Source organism: Osmia bicornis, chromosome 15 (assembly GCF_907164935.1).
Source record: "Osmia bicornis bicornis chromosome 15, iOsmBic2.1, whole genome shotgun sequence".
NCBI lineage: Eukaryota > Metazoa > Arthropoda > Insecta > Hymenoptera > Megachilidae > Osmia > Osmia bicornis.
This window is the reverse complement of record NC_060230.1, coordinates 4,121,972-4,143,885: the sequence shown is the minus strand read 5'-3', so window position 1 is coordinate 4,143,885 and position 21,914 is coordinate 4,121,972. Positions and strand designations below refer to the sequence as shown.

The 21,914-nt window shown below is 39.9% G+C and overlaps 1 protein-coding gene across 2 annotated transcripts in view; it reads left to right on the top strand.

The window, feature by feature from the left end:
- The first annotated feature begins 1,200 nt into the window (after positions 1-1,200).
- Positions 1,201-21,914, top strand: part of LOC114877373 (hemicentin-1-like) — an 87,559-nt gene continuing 66,845 nt past the window's right edge. For both annotated transcript variants that reach the window (XM_029189882.2, XM_029189881.2), the window contains exons 1-3: positions 1,201-1,802; positions 5,838-6,014; positions 18,762-18,894. In XM_029189882.2, coding sequence (XP_029045715.1) covers positions 5,897-6,014; positions 18,762-18,894 — 251 coding nt within the window. In that variant the 5' untranslated portion in view covers positions 1,201-1,802; positions 5,838-5,896. The remainder of the gene's footprint in view (positions 1,803-5,837; positions 6,015-18,761; positions 18,895-21,914) is intronic.

The following is a 21,914-nucleotide window of genomic DNA, read 5'->3' as shown; positions in this document are numbered from 1 at the left end:
GATAGCGACAAACCGAACCCCGGAAAAACAGAAATTTTACAAGTAGGTATCAACGAAGGAAGGAACAATACATCGGTGCTATTTTCTAATATCTAATTATTCGCATTCAACTTATAAGATTTATAAAGTTAATTCCATTACGAATCAATCGATTTGCTTATAGTTTATCACGTTAGCATTCTCGCGAAAAATATAATATTTGCAATTAATTTTAACGAGGAATTAAATGCTCGTGCGCATTATGTCGTTTGCCTACCAATCATTACGCTCTATACTTCGCGTAATTGATCCATCTATTATATATATTTCCAGCTCAATTTGTGATGTTTCATTTGATGCAAAACATCGAAATTTAATTACAATATTATTATAACTGAATAGATTACAATTCCGGTAACAAAACATGTTAATTCTCCTTCTCGTTAACACAGTATAATAAGGTATTGTGTATTGTAATTAGATTATTATCAATTAGAATTTTAAAGATTATCATTTTTAATCGTCTTTTTTGTCAAACTAATTGGAACAGGCTAAAAGCCTTCAGAAAAAAACACGAGAATTCACGTAGCTGATAACTTGCAGCAATAAAGAACAGCCGAGTTCAAATAGGATAATAACTAATAACCTCGCAACAGTATCCAGCTCTGGTTTTAAAACAGAAACCATCATCCCTCTTTCTAACCGGTGGTTCCATTAATTTCGATCAACGCGACGCAATCAATATCGGTTAATTACCGCGCGAAAAAGCCAGCGTTATCGAGCCTGCGGTCTCATTAATCTTGAGTTTGTACCGAGCGTGGACGCGTATCGCGCGCTTTTTCGACGTTGCCCGCCGCCGTCGCGGAAGCGCGAATGGAAAAGCACGTTTTACTCACCCCTTTTGCCCCGTGGTGCACGTCAGGAATCCTCTGCCATCCTGTTCCTGTGCAAGCTTTCAACCCCTTATTCTCTCGCTTTTTCCTCTTTATCCCGCGGACTCGCACGAAGATTATCGAACTTGCACGAAGCAAGTGGACGGGGTGTCGAATGGATGGTGGGATGGGGGAGAAGGGGTTGCACGGGATGGGGGTGTGTGGGCACATAGGGAGGTTTGGACGTACGCTCGAGGAGAGAAGTGGGGGTGCTACGGGGTGAGTTTGGGGCGCAGAACGCTGGCCGTGCGCGAAAGTTCATCGGCAGCATCCAGTGTCATCGCGGAGCTCGACGCGCGCGCTTCGTTCGTCGTGAGGGAGGTATCAACGCCTCCTTCGATCGCCATTATCGATGTTTCGCGCCTCGAGAAACCCTTTCCGATCCTCTCTAGCACAATTTCGATCCGTTCTCGTCATCTTCCTTCCTTCCATATTTCTCACGTATCTTTCTCTCTTTCTCCCATTTTCGCTCGCTCGAGACAACAACCCGATAAACTTGCTCGCGTGAACATGACCGGTTGCTTCGAATCGACGATCATTTTCATCTTGGATACGCGATGTACAGATCTATCGTTCGGTGAAACTGATTGATCATCGAATTATTGTAGGAAGGATCGATGGATGTAGTGCGCGAGAATGGAACTCGGCAATTAGTGCGGTACAGAGATGTTTGCACGACGTAGAGCCGAATGAGTTACGAGCAAGTGTGTTTGACGACCGATGAGAGGGCACAGTAGGTAACACGTGTTCTCGAAGGAATTTCATCAGGATTTCATTTCACCGTCGGATCTGTGAATGACGATGTTGTGAAAAAGTGTAAACAGACGTGTGTCGATTAGGTGTGATTATCGTGGTTTCTGGCAACTGAACTTCGAGGATTACCACGCGCAGGTAAATAGTCGTTTAGTTTCGTCTGACTTTGTTTTCTTTTCTTGGATTCATTACTCGAGCGTTAGAAGCTCGTGGTTCGTGTATTGGAGAATTTTATCCACGATCGATTCGCCTGTGGAGTCGTCATTTAGAGCACAGTGGAGAAGAGAGTAAAAAAGATTCGCGATAAGGAATAGACTGGTCTGCATTCGGTGTTAACGCTTGCGTCGCGTCGCCCGACGCAAACGCGTTTCTCCTTTCAGTTTTTCAATTGCGAAAAATGATTTGCAAATTTTGCATCAGACAATGTATAATTGTATTTAAAGTTCACGAATAATTTTAAAAAGTAGTCATCTTTTCTCATCCCATTAACTCTCGGTTAGCGAGCTGCTGAGACAGTAAATTTAAGTTTAATTGTATCCCCATTTCAGCTTCACTTCCTAAAAGTTATACCACTTTCTTTGAAGAAATTTTGTATAAAAATAAAAGTAAAAGGAAAACACTTTGCTACCCCCTTGGGGGTCATGGCCAACAAGTTGGAAATTAATTTAAAACAATAACTATTAAAATAACTCCTGAATAATGGAATAACTTCAAAAAAGATAGCAGATATTCGCTCTTCGAAAATGCACGAAAAGTCGACCATTCGTTTCTTGTTAATGGCGTATTCGTGAACGGGACAAGAATGGAAAAGATATCGCGAATTACGGTTGCTCGATTTTATTTCTGTTTCGTTGGCCGATTGACGCCCAGCGAGAGTATTGCTGGTCGATAAAAAAATAACACCCTTTCGATCGAGCGTCGCGCGAAGCGACAATCATCGTCGTGCTTGTTCCCCGTTCGTCCTAGCTATCGTGCCGGATACCAGTATGAAACGTTTATGCGAGCAGACATCTTCCGTTTTACCAGGCCGTTTTCCAGAGGAAACCATAACGCAATCTTCTAATGACATCGTTACGTAATATGTGTTTCACCTCGACCCTCTGCGTTGCTTCATTTTGCTACCACCCGCGGTGCTTCTAGCTTGTTGCTGCGTACAACGAGCAAACGAACTCTTTAATATCAAAGAAATCAGAGTTGCTTGAAAAATTGAAATCAATTTATCTTTCGTTTAACGTCGATTCAACGATCGAGTTAGATCGTTACGAAACCTTTGCAAGAGATTGTAAAACATCTGATTTTATGGCACAAATACCGTGACATATAAAATTTATCAATTTTATTAGCGTTATAAAATCTGACGAGAATAAAAATCTTGTATCTCTCAAAGAAAAAGAAACGAGGAAAAGAGTATCAAGTGAAAATATTTATTTCTAGATCGGTAAGTACAGATTAAAGGTAAGATTGAAATTCTTTCGAGTGCAAACATTTAATAAAGCAAGTTTTCTTTGCAAATGTAGAAGTAGCGCGAAATTGCGCAGGAATAAGTTTTACTTTTAAAACGGGGTCTCCTCGAGAATGGCTTTACGGCAGCGAAGTTTGAAAATGGAACGGGCTTGATGAACGAAAGTACAAGTAACTGCCTATTCCAAACTTCCAAAATATGCCGCTGTTTTTCCTTCGCCTGGCTAAAGTTCAACTGGCGAGAAAAAAATGCTGCTCGTACTTCAAGTCGTTTGCTTACCGGGTTATAATCTGATTTCTGGCAAACTCCATTTCCTTTCACCGTTCCTTTTCCATTAAAAGAAATTTTGTAACCCTTTTAACGCTTGAAAACGTACATCTTATTCAGAAATCATCGAAGAACTGGATTACATCAAAAATTTAATAATTTTCTCTTTAGACAAGATAATGAACCCAAATACAGAACATGTTCTGTAGTATAATAATTATTTGGAACAGTTGCAATAAATAGAAGAATATTGAAAACTAGAACCTCAAAAATGATGAAATAGGTTCGATGGAAATATTGTCGGTGATTTGAAACTAACCTTAAACGAGATTACAAATAAATTCATTAACACCCTCGTAAATAGGTACGAAAACGCAGCTTTCCCGTGAATCCTAAAACGTCTTTCTTTTACGTCGACAAACATTTAGGAATGCGAAAGTTCACGATGAATAGAGAACTCTCTCGTGTTGGAACTCGCTAATGGTGATTTAACAACTCCCTGAAAAGACTTAGAAGTGACACGAACTGTTTCCGTAGTTGGCCCTTCGAGACTCTCCTATGGGAACATTGGTAGTCGTCTCAACTTATCCGGACGTCTCCTGTTCTTCTCGTTAATAGAATACTTGATTATCGATTGACAAAATCCATCGGACTCTTTGCAAAGAATGAAATTCGAAAAAGGAAGTTTTAGAGTAGTTCAACCTTCGAATATGTATAAAATTCATTTAAGGTACACGCGGAACCAATCCATTTGGATGGTATCTATTTTTCAGCAATTTTAAAGTGCGAAATAGTACTAGAACTAGGATTCAAAAATCCTATTACCACAATTTTCCATTTGCTAGAGTTTTCAGCTTCCAGATACCTATAGATAAAATTCAATTTCCCAATGGATTCAATTCATTTTGGAGCAATGCACCAAGCTACAGTATGCAAGGTACCATGAGAATTAAAAGGAAAATGTCAGAATTCTTTGGAATTTTCGATTCCATTTCCCCCTCACAATACATTCGACTTACCAACGAACCCACTTCACCTCGAATCATCGCATCAGCCTTTGAAATGTAAAATCTTTGCGTTTCAAATACGAACCGTAAATGGATAAGTAATCGAAGGAAGAAATCATTAAACCATCGACATGTTTTAAACACAGTAATCTTCCTTCAGTCGATAGAGGAGGGCGGGGAGTAAAGGTTGGAAAAATTGCAGGGTGCGTGTTTTCTAAGAAAGTTCGGGGTTAGAATCGTAACACGAACAAAGTGGACAATAAAGTCTCTCCGTTTCGTCGAACATGCATTTCCAGTGGACAGGTCTCGAGTCACGTATCCGGTATACGATAGTTCGGCACGGAAGTAAAGGGAAGTAGATAAGTTCGTGTGTCCGACGTGGAACAAGCCGTCAGAAAGACGAGTGCCGTCTTCTTCCATCGTGGTTCCACCAATACGGTAACATTTCTCTCTACACTCTACCATTTCTTGAAGCATTCAGAAAAAGAAAGAGTACAAACTCGGAATAGAAAGTGCATAGCTACGGGAAAATATTTATCCGTGTGTTTAGCAAAATAAATTACGGGATAATAAATATCCTTAAAAAAACATCATGTATATACACACTGCAAAGTCGACACGTTTGAAAGGAATAAACTGAGAATAATTATTCATTAAAAGTATGCAAATATATTGGAAACGTGTAATTTGTATTTGATTACGTATGCAATTTAATATGGATTCATATCAATTAAATTATTGTTTCGACAGATTGTATTTTGAATTGGAAAAATCGCGAGTACTGTTCAATTATGTAGGTACCTATTTGTTTAATATTCAATTGCGCGTCGAAAATAATCGAACGCGGATCAATCTTTCCCTACACGTATTTTCTCTATAATATCCTTCTCGAGATAAAATACGCTTGATATTAGCTGTTAAAGCAATTTCTAAACGCGGTCGACATCTAGATCCTCGTTGTGTAAAAATTTAAGAAACCTAAAGCTTGGGATAAAATTATTGAAACGAGCAAGTAATTCGGCAAGTATGGAAAATTAGGAAAGCAGAGGAGCGTTCCATTCACTCTTGTCGAGTAAAAATCGAAACAGCCAAAGTTGAATTGGATAAGGGCTAGGAAAAAGTCGGTGAAGGGAAGATCTTCGATTAAATCTTTCAACGTAGAGGATGAGCAGCGGTTGTCGGCTAAACCGACCGTATGAAATTCAATTCGCTATCCTCTCCTTCCTCTTTTCCCTTCTTCATTTTCCTTTACCCTCTTCTTCTTCTCGTACATTCGTACAAAATTTGATCTTTGTTAAAACGTCTATAATCGCGTCTCTTATCAACGCGGTTATCAATCCCGTTTCAGATCCATTTGCGATTTCTTACGCGTAAGAAAACAGATTGAAAATGTACGGAGCATAGAAGAAACCTTTTTTTTCTATATTTTGTCGACAGATAGAAACGACCAGTTAGGATGGTTCGAGGGTGAAACTGTCAATGAGACGTTCGTCAGTATGCTGTGGATATTGATCGCAGTGGCGTGCATCGAGGTATCGACCTTAGCCAACGCACAGTCGAAGAAAGCTACTTCCGGTCACGAAGATGCGAACAACACCGAACAAGATCATCCAAGTGAGTAACATTTACACATCAGCAAATAGCTGGAACAAACGTAGGTATACCCTATCTCTAATTAATCGAGCAATCTATGAAATAATGCAACGCTATTCGGGGGTGCAAACACGTTGCTTACGGGAATGTTGCATTTGTCTGGAGGATATTCCGTTTCTGCCTAGTCGTGTTGTGCGAACGAAAGGGTGGCAGGGTGGATAGGTGGAAAATGGAGAAAGTAACTACTCGCACAAATTGCAACGAGAAACTTTTTCTCTAATTTATCTGTTCATCCTCCTACACACCGATGAGATATCAAAATTAATGTTTAATGGATACGTGCTCCGAGACTGAATTCGCTGGAACTCGTTCTGCAATTTTTTCCCCTGATAACTGAAAGGGGAAAACTGAAGTTTTTCCGTCGTTTTTAACACGAATTTTTTAACACACTTTTTGCAACAATTGCGCCAATTTTACGCAAACAAAATCCTTTCATTTTAAGACATTATTATCAAAATAAGTACTATCTTCCATCAGAGATACGAACCAGCTTTTCTCTGTTTTCCTCAATGGAAGTAGAGTTCACGTGCATCGTCCTCGTAACACGTGTCTAGTCGGAACTCACGTTCCGTACACGCGTCTGCGCCAAAGAAACGTATATGTGTGCATGCGTGTATGTATATCCGTGATCCGGGAGAAGGGAGCTGGGAACCGAGAACCGGGACCCGGGACCCAGATTCCCTAGGTAACCACGTTAAACCCAGGTCGAAGGGGGATCCTTCTGATTTCCATATCGTAATTAATTTCTCATTTAGCCAGTGTACCGTATTAATTGTATGTCCCACGACGACGCTCCGGCCATACATATCTAATTAGTTTGCTTTCGTCCGGGACTTATAAACTGCACGCTCCATAGATCCCGATTAATCCACGTTAAATCCTCTTTGGAAACTCTACCGATTCGTTCGTAGTTGTTCCTACCACCTACTTCCTCTTCTTCTTGCTTCTTGTTAGGAAGCGTGACCTTTGATCCCTATTTTCGATAGGATTAAACGGAAAGATCGAAGACTTCAATTTGGAAAGAAAGCGAAGAAAACTGCAAGGTCGATGAAACGAAACAAACTTTCTTCTTTCCATGTCATTCTATTTGCTCTTTGATTTCTTTCCCAAAGCATTTTTCTTTCGACGAAGTCGAGTTTAAAATATCTGTTTTGAAGTTTCGAAATTTATCTCTCGACACGCAACTACTTGCCTAATAATCAAATTCTTCTAATAATTAAGTTGAACTCGAACAGTTGCTGTTCGAGCCCGGCCGAGATGAACTTTTCCCTTATTGATAATCTTGTTAATCGACGAAGATCCAGTCGAGTTGCTCGGTATTTTTAAAAGCAAAGTTGAAGCCAATTAGATGGAACGCTACTGGCATTAACCAGATCGAAAGAACGTCTACCCCTGGAGCATCGAGAAATTTCATTGGTTCGTCTCGAAGAACCGATTAAGTATTAGGTAAGGCATCTTGGTTCGCATTCTTCGACGGTGGCTCGTAATGAATACCCTTTCCACGAGCGGGATGATTTTATTTAATAAACGGCATCGGCCGCAATAAACGGATCCACGAGTTTAAGGATCCTCCGAGAAGGAGAGCGGGTAGAATTTCAGAAATTTACATCGCTATAACCAAGCCACGTTTCCTTCGTACAGCTTTTCTCTCCTCCAACGAGTTTACAACTTCTCTAAACTATTTTCTTTAGTAGATTCAGCATTTTCTTTTGGCTAGATTCGACTGGTACTTACTGCAATGCAACCACCTTTTCACGATTATTGGATTCCAGTTCTCGCAAACGAACCACGACCAACGCGTACATAGAAAACATGAACTTCGTAGCTAGCGTAAATATCGAGCGTGAATATCGCAAAAGAAATATCAAAGCAGATTCTTTTTGCCCGAAGTGTAAAACAGTGTTAAACAGGCAGGACATAGAAATTCGGTGTATAATTCGCTATGTGCAAAGAAAATACTTTAAATGAACGATCGAACGAATGGAAGAATCATTGGAACGTGAAAAATCCGACTTTTTAAGGATTTCGCGTTAAAGAGGAAAACATTTTGTCGCTGGAATACCTTGAAAAGGGGGAAACGATGGTGAAATACGGTGAAACAGGGGCCTTTAATCGTTCTCTTTCAAAAGGGGGGTGAAGGGTGCTTCAGGGCGAAAGGGAAAAAAAAGAAGAGGGAAATATCACGAAAAAATTACCAGCTCTAAAGGAACGAGGAAACGGAACGAAGAGGGTGATAGTTTAGATAAAAATTCTCTACGTTTGTCACGATCCTTCGTAATTAAAGGTTTCGAGATTAATGCCGGTAATTTTCCGGCGCCTCGGGCAATCGATTCCCTTTAGGAACACTCCGATGCCCGTTTCCACGGAAATCGTCCTTCGAATATTCTTTTCTATTCGAAACTTCTACCTTTCTCTTTCTCTCACTCGCAACCATCCCAGTGGTCACGAAATTTATCGTTTTCTCTTTCTTTCCTTCTTCTTCTCGCCTATCTTTGCGTAAATTTTACAGCAAGAAATTAAAGTTTTTATCCGAACCGAGAGGAGAAACGTCCGGCAAAGGAGGAGATTAATTTGGCGAAAACTCGTTGAAAGTTGAAAGAACGATTCGTAGAATTCTGTTTAAAACTTGCTGCTGATGCGGCTCGATAACAGATTCACCGTGAAAATGGTATAATTTTAAATAACATGATTTCCAACTAAACGAAACGGAATAAATCTGCATAAGTTCGAATCGAAAGGGTTCCCAAGGTATACGAACCGTTTACGCAAACAACCTATTACCTGGCGCGGCTTTAAACTGTGTAACGAATTTTCGTTACATCGCCAACCACGTGCTCGTTTCGGTTATAAGCTGCTTTCGACGACGAGCGTATCTTCTTCCTGCCGTTGCACACCACGAGAACCAGCTGCTTGCTCGAAACAACGATCGAGCCGCTCTAACGAGTGTTTAAACTAAGCTTGTTAACCATCATGGACGAACAAGAAAGCGTCGATGTAAAACGAGCTGGTGCGTTGAAATCTTTCGAAAGAGCGGATGATATTTTGTAAAATTCCGAAAGATACATAGACACAAACGACGATGCTTTCGATAATTTTTCAATATTCCTGTAATCGATGATGTTGATCGACTATCAGTTTCCACGTAGTATCTATATGGCTAAGATAAATTTAATAAATAAAATGCCAGCATCGGAATTTATTATCCGAACGCTTGACTGAGCTTCATAGTGATTTTTCCTTCTTCCTTTTTCATTTTCCGTTCGAAAGCAGAACAGAATACACAATGTAATAACCGTTCGATGCAGAATCGAAATCCTAGCTCATCCTTTGTAATTAAACCTGTAGCCACGTTAAAGGCGGTAAATCGATACGAAAGCCCTGTCTCAAGACCTAAATATTTCAGCGTATAGTACTTACCGAGCCTCTACGCTCCCCACTCTATATAAACGTGAAATAATAATCATCTAATTATCTACGACTGACAAGGGTGTGTTAAGAGAATTCTACGTTCCCAGTGTCGGTGCAATCCTCCGTGGGATTCGTATAGTACCGACATGACGAAAATAACGCGAACAACCCATTGAAACTACTCGTTTACCGTCAAACTGTGATAAAAGTAGTTGAATAAACGACGCGATGCGATGGTGACATTTTTTGCCTGGTCGATGCTTGTATCGTTGCTGGTGCGTATCGTCGACTCGTCCAATTAAAAAAAAAAAAAAAAAAAAGCGAGAAAAAAGAGAAACAAAGAGAGGGAAAAAAGAAAAAAGAGGAAAATGGAGAAGCGAGCGAGGCATTTAAGTCCAAAGCGATGAACGGCCATTGACCTGATTTCTCGGGAAATTTGTTGCGAATTCAACGAGAACGGCGCAGTACGACAGAGAGCAATTTTCCGTTTCTCTTTACTGGCCATGCATTTTCCTCGTTTCGCGGACGAGTTCGATGAAAGGTATTCGAAAGTTTGCCCCGTTAATGCAAGCGTAACTGGATATTACAGTGATATCGCGAAATCGTCGATCACGCTGAAACGGAATGAAAATTTCGTTTAACGTTCAAACGAGACGATACGGGAAAGACAAAAAAAGAGAAACGAGAAAACGATATCGATTTTGTTGCGTCGTCGTTTTAAAGAGACACGCGTAACTGTGTCATTAAACAAAGGGGGAATATATTAAAATTTGTACCATGTTAAAATAGGAAATTTAACTTGATTATTGTAATTGTAGCTTTTCTTTCTCTTTCTGAACCTTCCGTTTCCCCAATGTTCCCGGAATCATGCAGTTTATTAATAACTTTTGAAACTCGGATGGTATTTTTGATAAACAGGCGGAAAATACCAGCTCTTTTCGAACACGTGAAATATTTCTTTCAGAAGAAAGAATTTAATGAAAAATTCCATCCGGGATTTGATTTGATTCGGTTTATCAATCGAAAAGGGAAATTGATGAAGTTGCAATTACACGACTATATTTCACATGAAAACCGCACATCTGTGGCGAATGTCACAAAATTCACTGACAGATGGAAATCTATTATTATTATATTATAGATAACAAGTGTTACTATCAAGACTCGAAATAAATTGTTTTAATTATAAGTACGTAATTCATTATTCACGATCGGTTAATTAATGAAGAATCGATTTCCGACGAAGGAAAAACGAAATAAGCTTTACGTGCGGTTTCTTGGACCGTTCGTGCTTATATTTTCATCGCAACAACGCAGCGTAGCGGTTTCATAACGTTTCGTTTTATTTTCACTTAACCATCGTCGACAAACTTTTATCTACGGCCAGCACGGAGCGTGGTTTGTAAATTGCAGCGCGCAATTTACGCGAAACCGAAATGCGGTTTCTAGAGTAACGATGACGCAGCTGGTCAAAGGAAACAAACTAACTGGTAATTAATCTGGTTGCACCAGCGAGCAAATCAAATATTCTCCAAGCTTACTTTTCTACCATTGCTTTTCCCCCTGTATAATAATATTCGTATTATCGTTATAACTGTTACAATTCGTAAATAATTCCATCGAAGCATTTGACATAAATGTAAAATAAAAATTTCATATTTCATGAAACTTGTCCGCCGATATTCTCGAAAAATCGTTCGACAATTTATAACGGTAGTGGAATTTTTTGTTTGGAATTTCAATCATTCAGGCCATGTAAAATATAAGCGCAAGCTACCGAAGGGTGAAGACGAACACGATACATGCATGTTATGTATACGTATATTATCCGGCACTTGTTCCTCCAAGTGGTAAAAATTTGAAATTAATACGAAATACGGGTCACCGAGATATTTTTATAAATTTTCCTTCACATTTACCGACCGCTTTGCAGAATCAGCTTGACCCAAATAGTATCATCCTAAACCGAACGATAATTGCTGCAAACTCTGCACGACGCGTTAATTACGTTTACTCGAAGAAAAGTTTCGTGCTTGAAAACGTGTTTTCCACGTTTCATCGGAGCGAAAATGGTCTCAGTCGTCTTCAACAGAAATTGCACGAGATAATTATTGTTCGATCAGCCGATTCGCGTTCATTCCTAGAATCTTCATAGATTATGCTTCGCTACGCGACGTCTAAGTAGGTACAGTTTATACAACGACCGAGTGTAACAGTGTAGGTACGACGAAATCCCCTAATTGCGGTGTAATTAATGTTCAATTATTTCCAACGACAATAACTAAGTACAATATTATAACTCGTCTGCTTAATTGGATTGTCGATTGCCGTTTGCAAATTAACAGATTTGAAAATCACGATTCCTTGATTCCTTGAACAGACGGCTTATTTTCCTTGTCCTCCGTCTTTCAAAATGACGTTCATCGATAATCGATCGAATGCTCGAATCGTTGCGTTGTTCGAACATTGAAGCGATGTCACTCGCTCGAAGGTATACTCGTTAACGGCGCGATGCGACGCGGCGCTGACCTCGGGTTTGATAGCCCGCAGTCAATTAGCACGATAACCGATTTGCAAGCTCCCACACACACGTACCACGTACCGGTCAATTCACCTGCATCCTCCGATTTTCCCTTCCTTCCTAGCGAAATCTACCTCTCCTACGTTTCCATGTCGCGACAGCTACTATTCCTCCCTTAGCCCTACGACAACCTACCGGATGCTGATGAATACAGTAACCGGCTGTTTACCCCGCTGGCTAAATCGTCCAGCATATATGACCGGCTCCGGCCGGTAACTGCGTTGGACGGATGCTAGTTGCGATAAGGGTTCGATGCACCCTGGAATACACCACGGTTACCAGCTCTCTGACCGATCTGTCCACTTCCATCCACGAATATCTTGCCTCCGTTAACACTGGAACCAGATATCTCTTTCCTCTCCTATTTTCTTTCCTACCGATCGCGTTGTATGACACTGTTACGCGAGGAATTCAAGGAAAACTCTTTGTGCCTCGAAGAGAGGGAAGAGAAAACAGCCCTCTGCTTGATCGCGCGAAACGAATGCGGAAAATTGGCAACCACAAGAAAGAAAATCTTGAGGACCCCTATCCTCCAATCGTCAAACGGTATTCGCTAAAGGTCTCCACACTAAGATTCTAATTTTTTCTTGTCAATCAGATAATTTTCAACTTTTGCCCTGCGTATATATGTATCGAATAGCAGAAAGGAACGGTTTTGAAACAGATCTGAATGAAGCTGGATATATATACCTAATGTAGGTACATATCGGAATAAAAGACGAGAGTTAATGGAAAAAGAGGATCAATAGAAGGAAGATGAAAGGGAGGAAATGTTAGGTACATATTGCTTTCGATTTCAAACCGAATAATGTAGTCTCGGAAGATCGCGAACTTTGCCATTTCCACGAATACAATTTCCCGGTGTTGGAAACAGCGAACTTCTTCGCCGAGTCATCCTCCATTCCTTCGTCAATTACATCGATTCCTTTCTGTTTGTTCTTTATAACCAATCTATGGAATGTACGCTTTTTTTCCTTCTTTACCCGTGGTGCGCGGTTACTGAGAGAGATAAAAGAAGAATAAAAAAAGAAAAAAGGAAAATGAAATGGTATGATAGCGAGAGACTGATTGTAGCAAGGTAGATGGAGAGAAGGAAAAGAAGAAAGGAGGCTGGTAACAAAGCAAAGGAAAACTCGTTGATTTTCTTTCAGACGAGAACAAGATCGAGAATAAGATCCAATATCGACGCGACCAACGATTTCCATTTGAACGTAAGCGTTTCCGTTTCCGGAACTAAAGCTCGCTACTCGGAAATTTCATCGATCGTTCGAGGACTAATTTTCGAGGCTGACGTAGCGAAGGAAAACTAACCGTAGGGAGAAGTTTCCGCGTCATAGCCAGCTTTCAAAGTGTAGGAAACTGCGAAACAATCAATGGCCTAAGCCCTTTTGATTGTTTTGCGCGTTGAAACTGTATTTTCCCAACCACCGCACAGTTCATCGATTCGCGTCGAAGTGAAATTAGTTAGTGATTTTTATTTCCTTTTGATTGATGAAAAATTGACAAGTTTTCAAAATGAACGACCATGTCACTATAATTCAACGGTCATTAAACTACGGCCCGCAACTTTTATTTATAAATATTTTACATAAGAAACATTAATTTTATAAAATTTTATGATTTGATTGTGAATACACGAAAACGATTCTTCTATTGTTATTTTGTATAAAACTTCCAGGTAGAGTAATGTCTACTAAAAATTAATATTTTTCGCCCAGCCCCCATGTTTTGAAATATTTTAATCCGGACCGTTTCTCAAAAAGTTCGATGAACCCTGCTATAATTGATATCTACCAAGTGTATCGTACCTATTTTGGACGAGATTTCATATAGAAATTCTATTTGATTACACCTGTTTTCCTATGTGGTATCTATTATTCATTCGAAACCAAGGAATATCAATCTTCAATCAAAGTATTCGAAGCAAACCACACGGAAAGTTGAAAGTTTCGTTGCCAGCCTAATGCATCCAAGCTATAATCGGGAAAAATACGTTATGAAAGATAATACGTTCATCCATTAGTCTTTTATACGTTCGGCGTTGCACGGCAACATTTTCTTTGTCCTGTAAATCGGTCAACTATTACAGTAAAGAGGAAATAAGAAATGAGAAATGAGAAATGAAAAACGAGAATGTCCAAACGACGACGGGCATCTCTGGCGAACTGCCAGAATCTCGTTTGTCGATGGATTTGACGTGTGTTCGCGAAGATACATTTCTCATTCAACCTGTCGTCGAGCGTGCATTTGTTTTTTACTTCCTTGTTTCAATATGTTTCTTTCTGCTCTTTTTTTTTTTTTTCGTTGCTTCTGTTTTTTAATCCATCGACAAATCGAGACGAAGCATAGAAGCGACAGATTTATCGACGTTGCGAGACACAATTACTCCGGTCGTTCCGAAAGGCGCTTCCGTAAATCAGTCGCGATTAAAAACGAAAGGGAAATTGGTCGATTGTTTGAAGAAGAACGGGCGTACGCGGCCATAAACAACGTTATAAAATTAAGCCGTGAGAGTACACGTGCAGGGTATAGCTTTCGACCGGTATCGTAAACTCGAAGGTAAACAACGGATTCGCGTATACACACGGCTACATTTTATGGTACACATGCTGGCCGCGGATTCAGGCTCGCGTAAAACCAACTGTACGTGTTCCCGCGGCAAGCGTTTCCATCCGAAGTCGCGTAACGCGCTGTTAAAAGGCGCCCACACCCCAATAGCAACCGCGGTACCATTGTTTGCGAATTACTTTCGCTCCTCGATCTCGTTCTCCATTGCGTCGACAACGCTTTTCTTTTTAACACCATCTACTTTCCATGTGGTTCAACGCGTTTCAGATCAACTATGTAATTATAACACAGGGTCCATTCGGACCCATACGAATAAATTCCTATTTTCATCTCAATCTTTTTACTATTTTCTATCTATGGAGCTGGCGAGGGTTGAGAATATGATCTCAGTTTTCAGTTTGATCACTCGGTTTCCAATTTTACCTATCCGAAATATCCTCCTCAACGGAACGATCGTTAACACACAGATATACTTTAGAATTGAGAATAAACAACGGGAATTTTTATTTCAAAGCGAATTGGTCTGATAACAGAACTCCGCGCAAACTCACATTTTTTCATGGAAATTATGCAACTAGGCGTTCGCTGTACGTAGGCGGGAAATATTCTGCTAGGAAAGTTTCAACCTGTTTAAGATGAAACTCTGACTTCGACTTTTCGACGTGTTCGGTTCCTCATTTCTGTATACACAGATTGCGTCGCGTCGGGACTAATTAACGCTCAATGCATCTCGATGATCGAGAATATCAAGTCATCCTAAAAGTTTGTTTCCTTTTCCACGTATATCTTTGAATTCTCTAGCAAAAACGTAATTAAACCCTTTCCACAACTTTCGACCGAAACTGGTTGAAAACTAAACAGCGCTGTGAAAATCATTAGTCGGTTAAAATGTTCTTTCGCAGTGTTTCTTACTTTTTCCGGCCGTACCTCTTTGTCGAGATACCAGGATCCGATTCAAGGTGGGTAGGCAGGTAGGTAGCTGATAGCTAGATTCCTCTGCCAGCCATCTTTCAAAACTTTCGCCAAACCCCGGGTCCGTTCCATTTTCCTTTTGCCGAGGAATAAAGGCTCGTAATGTATGCAAGCCAGCTGCAGCGAAACCTTTACGAGCCGTTTCTCGCCAAGTCGGTATTCCGTCTCAGCGACCGGACATAAAGAACCAGAAAGATATTCTGCTTGGTCCATTCTTTTTGGCTAGCCCCGCCTTCGAATGAAAGGCATTCCGCTAAATACGGAATTTCACCAGACTTGGAAATGATTCTTCGTATCTTGCCCTTCTATCCATCGCCCACCTCCTCGCGGTCGAAATTTCTTCTACTTGAAAAGATCGGCTAGCATAGTTCCTTTGCAACGAGCATTATGACCACAAACGGTTTAGGCGTTCTTAAAAAAGAAAAAATAGACGAAACATCGTTTTCTTGCAGCATATTTTAAAAGGTTTCGCTAATCGATTCAAAGGCTCGCGAAAGTAACTCATCGCGCGGCTACCTTTGTCATTAATTAACCTCGGTCCTGGGCGAAAACTTACGGGCGAAGCAACTTATAACTCGTTTAAGGCAAATTGACTCGAAGAAAAATGAGCATCGGTGAAATTGCAACGGAAGTGAAACGGATAGCGGATAGGAGATAGAGGATGAAAGGTAGCTACGTAACAAAAATTTACGGAATAGTAGGGGATGAATGGTCGGGGCATGGTCGGAGGTGGACGAGAGATGTTGGCTCAAAATTCTGGTCCGAGTTTAGCGTCGCGGTAATTATACTCATCAACAGAAGTGTCAGAAGCAGAGCCGGTTTATTATATGACCGCTTGACGGTGGCGTGCAGCATCATTGTTTTCTGAAGAATTTAATTTAAATTCTCGCTCGCTTAAAAGTCCTTCGCGTACAATGCAAGATTGCTTTGCCTAATGGTTTTTGAACCGTATTAATTAGTTTTCGTTGTCCTGGAGGACTGCGAGCAGAAAGCGTACGAAAGTTCGTAATTAACTAGAGCCTGCATTGTTCCACGCTTTAAATTGATGGGTCTTATTTAAAAGTTTCAGCTCGAACTGATACAGCCGAAACGCGCAATAAGCGAGAATAGTTTCTTCGATGAATTTCAAACAAAAATTTTACCTTTTACTTTCAATGTTCTACGAGAAAATTAAGCGTGGTGTAGGTATACTATTGTACATTTTCGCAAGATGGTCTCTGATAAAAAGCATAACCAACGCGTCGCAACTTTTTTACACGATTAATTAGAGGCATTGTAATTGTATCGTGCTATCGCGTCGCTAGCTGACAGTTTATTCTAATCAGTATTCGCAACACGCACAAGGTATGTTACAAGAACCGGTGCAGCGGTTTGAAATAAGAACAACGAAAGGGATTGCGATGCATCTGGGGGGTAAAGAATACGAGTACTTCTGATTACATCGAGCAAACCCAATAACGTGATGTTTTCTTGACCGTGTTCGAAACAAAAGGAGAAGTAAAAAGAGAAAAGGGAAAAGGGTATGAGACACGCGTTGAAACCTGAGGTGGAATCACGGATACCTACCGCGACCAACTCTCCGGCGACCGCGTAAAATGAGTTTCACGGGAAAATGACAACGTCACGGCGGAGTTTGTCGGTGAAATTCGTTTAAGTCGATGTCGCCTCGGTGCTCGTCGACGACGAGAAGGGACGTTTCAAGTCTCTCTATGCATTTTGCCTGGGAAACACGTATTGCATTTACGTCCGCGTTACAACGACTTTATGCAAGTACGTGCCTTCACAAACTGTTACGTGGTAACGCAGAAATTCGTTTGAAAATCCTGCAAGAAGCGGGGCGGCGCGTCTCGCGTCGCTTTTTGGATCTTGGCTGCCTTTGGTCGACACCGCGAGTCGAAATTTACGATCGGAAAATTGGAAAATTGGGGAATCGAAGAATTGGAGTATCGAAAGCGTACGGAAATACGTTCTTAAAACGTTCGACGAGGGATTTTGTTTCGTTTTCTACACGTTTAATATGTGTGGCTCACGATTGATCCAGCTTCTCCGTTTTAGAGTTAATTATACACCGATGCAGTTTTACAATTTCATTACAAAACCCAATTACCTTTGAATGTTTTTATCGTCCGTATCTGTATCGAATATGTACACACCTCGAATATATTCGCGTAGGCACTTTATTTATTTATTTGTAAAATATAGGGATACACGCGCGTCCACATCGGACAATCAAACAGCGTGGAATCAACGGCCCTATAAATAACGAAACAACGAACGCTTTTCACTGGACGAGATTTACGAGGCCGATCGTAAATATTCGCGAGCCATCGATGTTAATTTACGAGTCGTTCTCGAGCAATTAATATCGGGCTAATTACGACGGCAACGAGAAAGAATCGAGTGGTGATTTTGAGGCATTTCAACCGGGCCGAAGCGTTTTTCCAAAGGAAATACAGAAACGTAAATAAACTACATACATGCCGTTTCCTTAATAGTTTTGCATAATTCATAAATGTAAAAACAACTTCGTAAGCGTCTTCGGGACTTGAAAAATAATTCATCGCCTATACGAAAAGAAATTATACGCACAATTTCTGGCAATGTCAGCGTATTTCACATACCGAGAAGCGTAACGTTAATCGTTTTATAATATACGGGGGAAGGTCTGAATACCAGAGAACTATAAATTATTTCCACCCTATTAACTGTCGATATTTTCCATTCCGCGGCGGCAATGGATCATAGGAAATTTTTCTTATTCTTTTTCTTTCCTTTTTGACGAAATATCCATAGCTCTCTCTCTCATAATTCTTAATTTCAAAGGTGCTATTCGAGAACCCCTCGGCACCAGCGATTTCTATAAAAGCTTTTTAAACGAGACATCGGTACGTTTCACCTTTCCTCTTCTCGAACAAAATGCAACAAAAATGAATAATAAATTCTGTTTTAAATGAAACTAATGTAATTATTATAGTTGGAATAATTTTGTTTACAGAAAGTCATTTCAATCATTTTCAACTGATATACTGATAACAGATTTTGTATATTTCGAAATCGACCATTTGATATGCGATGTATTTATTTTACTCTTTGAAGTCATAACTTTTGGTTTAGCTCGTTCAAAATTCGAAACACAGCGAAGAGAAATTTTCAACGTTATGTTAAAATGTTTGTTTCAGTACCGATGGAGTCGATACAGGGTGTGGCGGGGCAAAGAGCAACTTTGCCTTGCAATATACAACCCCGTGAGCCGAACGACGCGGTTTCTATGGTGCTTTGGTTCAAAGAGGACAGCGGCGAGCCTCTTTACAGGTAAGCCATCATTGTTATTTACGAGTAATACCTTTCCGAATCTCGGCGTTTCCCAACGATAGGGATGTTATCGATATTTCTAACGATGTACACTGTACACCCGGCTTACTCGTTCGTTACCGTCAGAAAAATCCTGAATTTAGCTCAGTCAGTGTCCAGACCATCGTGATTTTTCCGCGCAACGTTCTCGTTACCGCGTCTCGTAAAAAAAGGTCTTATTTTTGTTACGAGTGAAATACATAAAACCAACGGAAATGGCCTTTTATTTCTCTCCTGACGAACCGGCGAACCGTTGAACCGTTCCATCCACCTTTCATTCGTACGACCGATAAAAACTTTTGAAATGTGCTCTTTCAGCAACCGAATGATATTCACGCCGCGAAAATAGAATTCGATATTAATATTTAATATTTCTCTTGGATGTAAACAGAGAGCAAGAAGTTTGTGAAAAATGACCGAAAGTGGAATTGAATTCATTCAAATTCGTATCTCTATGAAGACCTAATTCGTAGTCTAATTGTCTCTTAATTATTTAAATTATCTAATCAAGAAAAATTTCAATCATTTGCTCGGCAACATTATTTTCCGTTGCACTGCGTGAAACTAACGATCGATGGTACTTCCTTTTGAATATCGGTATCGGTGATTAGCTTGTGCCAATTCACTTTCTCAATTGGATAGCACCAGCTTCAAGATGGCTGTCGATCGATCCCCTTATTACTCATGCATTGGTACAGCTGTGTGTACACGCATAAATGGAGTTGTATAGGATACGATCGTTGATACAAATAGCATTGCTAGCACGGTATGCACTTACAGTGCCACCGTACGCCAATTAATGCGTTTCACTGTCGCCAGGTAAACTTAGGTACGTCTTTTATGAAACGCAAATTTCGCGAAACAGCTTAATTAGGAAATATTCGAATTATTCAAAAATCTATCATTATATGATAGATATATTCAAAATCTAATAAATTATCTTGAATATTTTTGGAGGTATTATTTCAGTAGAGTAGGACACGAGCAAAATGTACTGGTATGTGCTATAGTTTGCGTTATCACTATCTACGCATTGGTAATAATAATAATAATGATAGAATAATTGATAGTAATAATAATAATGATAAGAATAATTGTTAATAATAATAATAACAACAACAATAATTAAATGCAAAATACTGTCAAGAAGACATTAATTGTCTTGGTTAGGTTAGGTTAGTGTTTGTGTTCCACTCTGTCGAAATAATATCCTCTACTACATATCGTCGCGTTAGTCAAAGTCAAAAGCGTATTTTAGATTATTTAGATGAACACTACTTCTTATTTATTGTTAATTTGTTTAATATAACAGCTTACTTACCTTTTCGTTGTATACAAAGCGTACGGGATGTTCGGCTACGAGGTGACATCCGTTGTGGGGATGATAGTTGGAGTGATTTTAAACAACTTTTTACTTCACCACGATAAAGCTAAGTTTTAGAATTAATGAAAAAAAGCGAATTAGAACACGCACAACGTACAGGCTCAGCGGCGAGAGTACTCAGCTATTCCGCACTTTAATTGCAATAGTTAACACGACCGGTGTTTTCATGGGTCGGACAGAAGCGACAATATGGCGAGAAGCGTTCTCTCGCGGTCATTTCCGTGAGAAGTTTTTAAGATCTTTACGGGCAGCGAGAAACGAGTTGCTCCGAGCGGCAACGTTAACAACCACCTTCCAGTCTGACAGAACGAACAATGCGCCGCGCTTATTAAACGCGTGCCAGGATTAAAAAGAAACTGCTTGTATATTCAGGAATGTAATAATCCTCTTTCCTAGCTGCGGCGTGCCTCTACTCTCCAGAATATACCGCGACACTCCACGAACAGTTAATTGCTTCCCTGCCGTTTTCCCGCCAAAATCCTGTTACACGAACTAGTTATTTTTTTTCTAATCATTTGATGCGACGCCAATATCAAAAGTACAGTATCAATCATAGTGACCGTTCATCTAGTGAAAAAGCACTGACCTTGGAGTCCAAGTTTATCTGTAACAAATAAATATTCTAAAGCTTTTATCACATGATTATGTTAATTATTTTAACGCTTTTATTAAATAATTATATTTATGATATTTTCTGCGGTTAAATTTGGACTCCAAAGTTAGTGATTTTTCACTAGACGAACAGACACTATGATTGATACTGTACCTATTGATAAATTGAGATTTTCAACTGCACTCTTATAACAAACGTTATTACCGTGTACAGTAGGTACGCCTAAGTACTGAAAATATTTATCGCGTCATTGTATGTACATACATACCGGATTTATGTCGACCGCGTCATTCAAATTGGCCTTGCGGTCTTTTCGCGATTTTTGTTTATTGGCTTCCAGGTCCCCTAGCCGCGAGCCAATCAGCGTGCGGCGACCGAGGCACATTCAATGCCCTGAAGCCAGTTGTATTCTGCGTCGGTCGCGATAATTGCAATTTTACGTATTTACGTTCGGTCCATCTGCTCGCAACGCCTTTCTTGCGGTTATATATAATTAATAAGGTGTCAATCTGATCAAAACACCTATTTTTCTACAAAAATAGTGATTCAAAGACTACGAACATGTCAGGCCCACAAAAACATACAAGGAGTTGCCGCAAGTCACATCAGAAGAGTTCCCTAACCTCTCGAAGATTTACCGCGTCATCCTATAATTTACATAACTATGTAAGTAATAAGCACATATTTCCATAGCGACACGATCGATACAACAATTCGTATTCAATTTATATTGACCTAGATAGTGAGCTATATATTTTTGCAATAAATATCTGTTTTAATTAATTTTGCAACCTGTTCGAGTTGCCCGATCCTTTGTACCGTTTTAATAATTCCGATACGGTCGACTGGATAAATTCAACTTTTATTATAATTGCTCGCGTAAAATGCGATAATAAAATAGATTCTTTATCGCCTGACTGTTCAACGCCATTAGTTATATTTAATTATTTAACTTCCTGCTTTATTGTATACTAAATTCGTAGT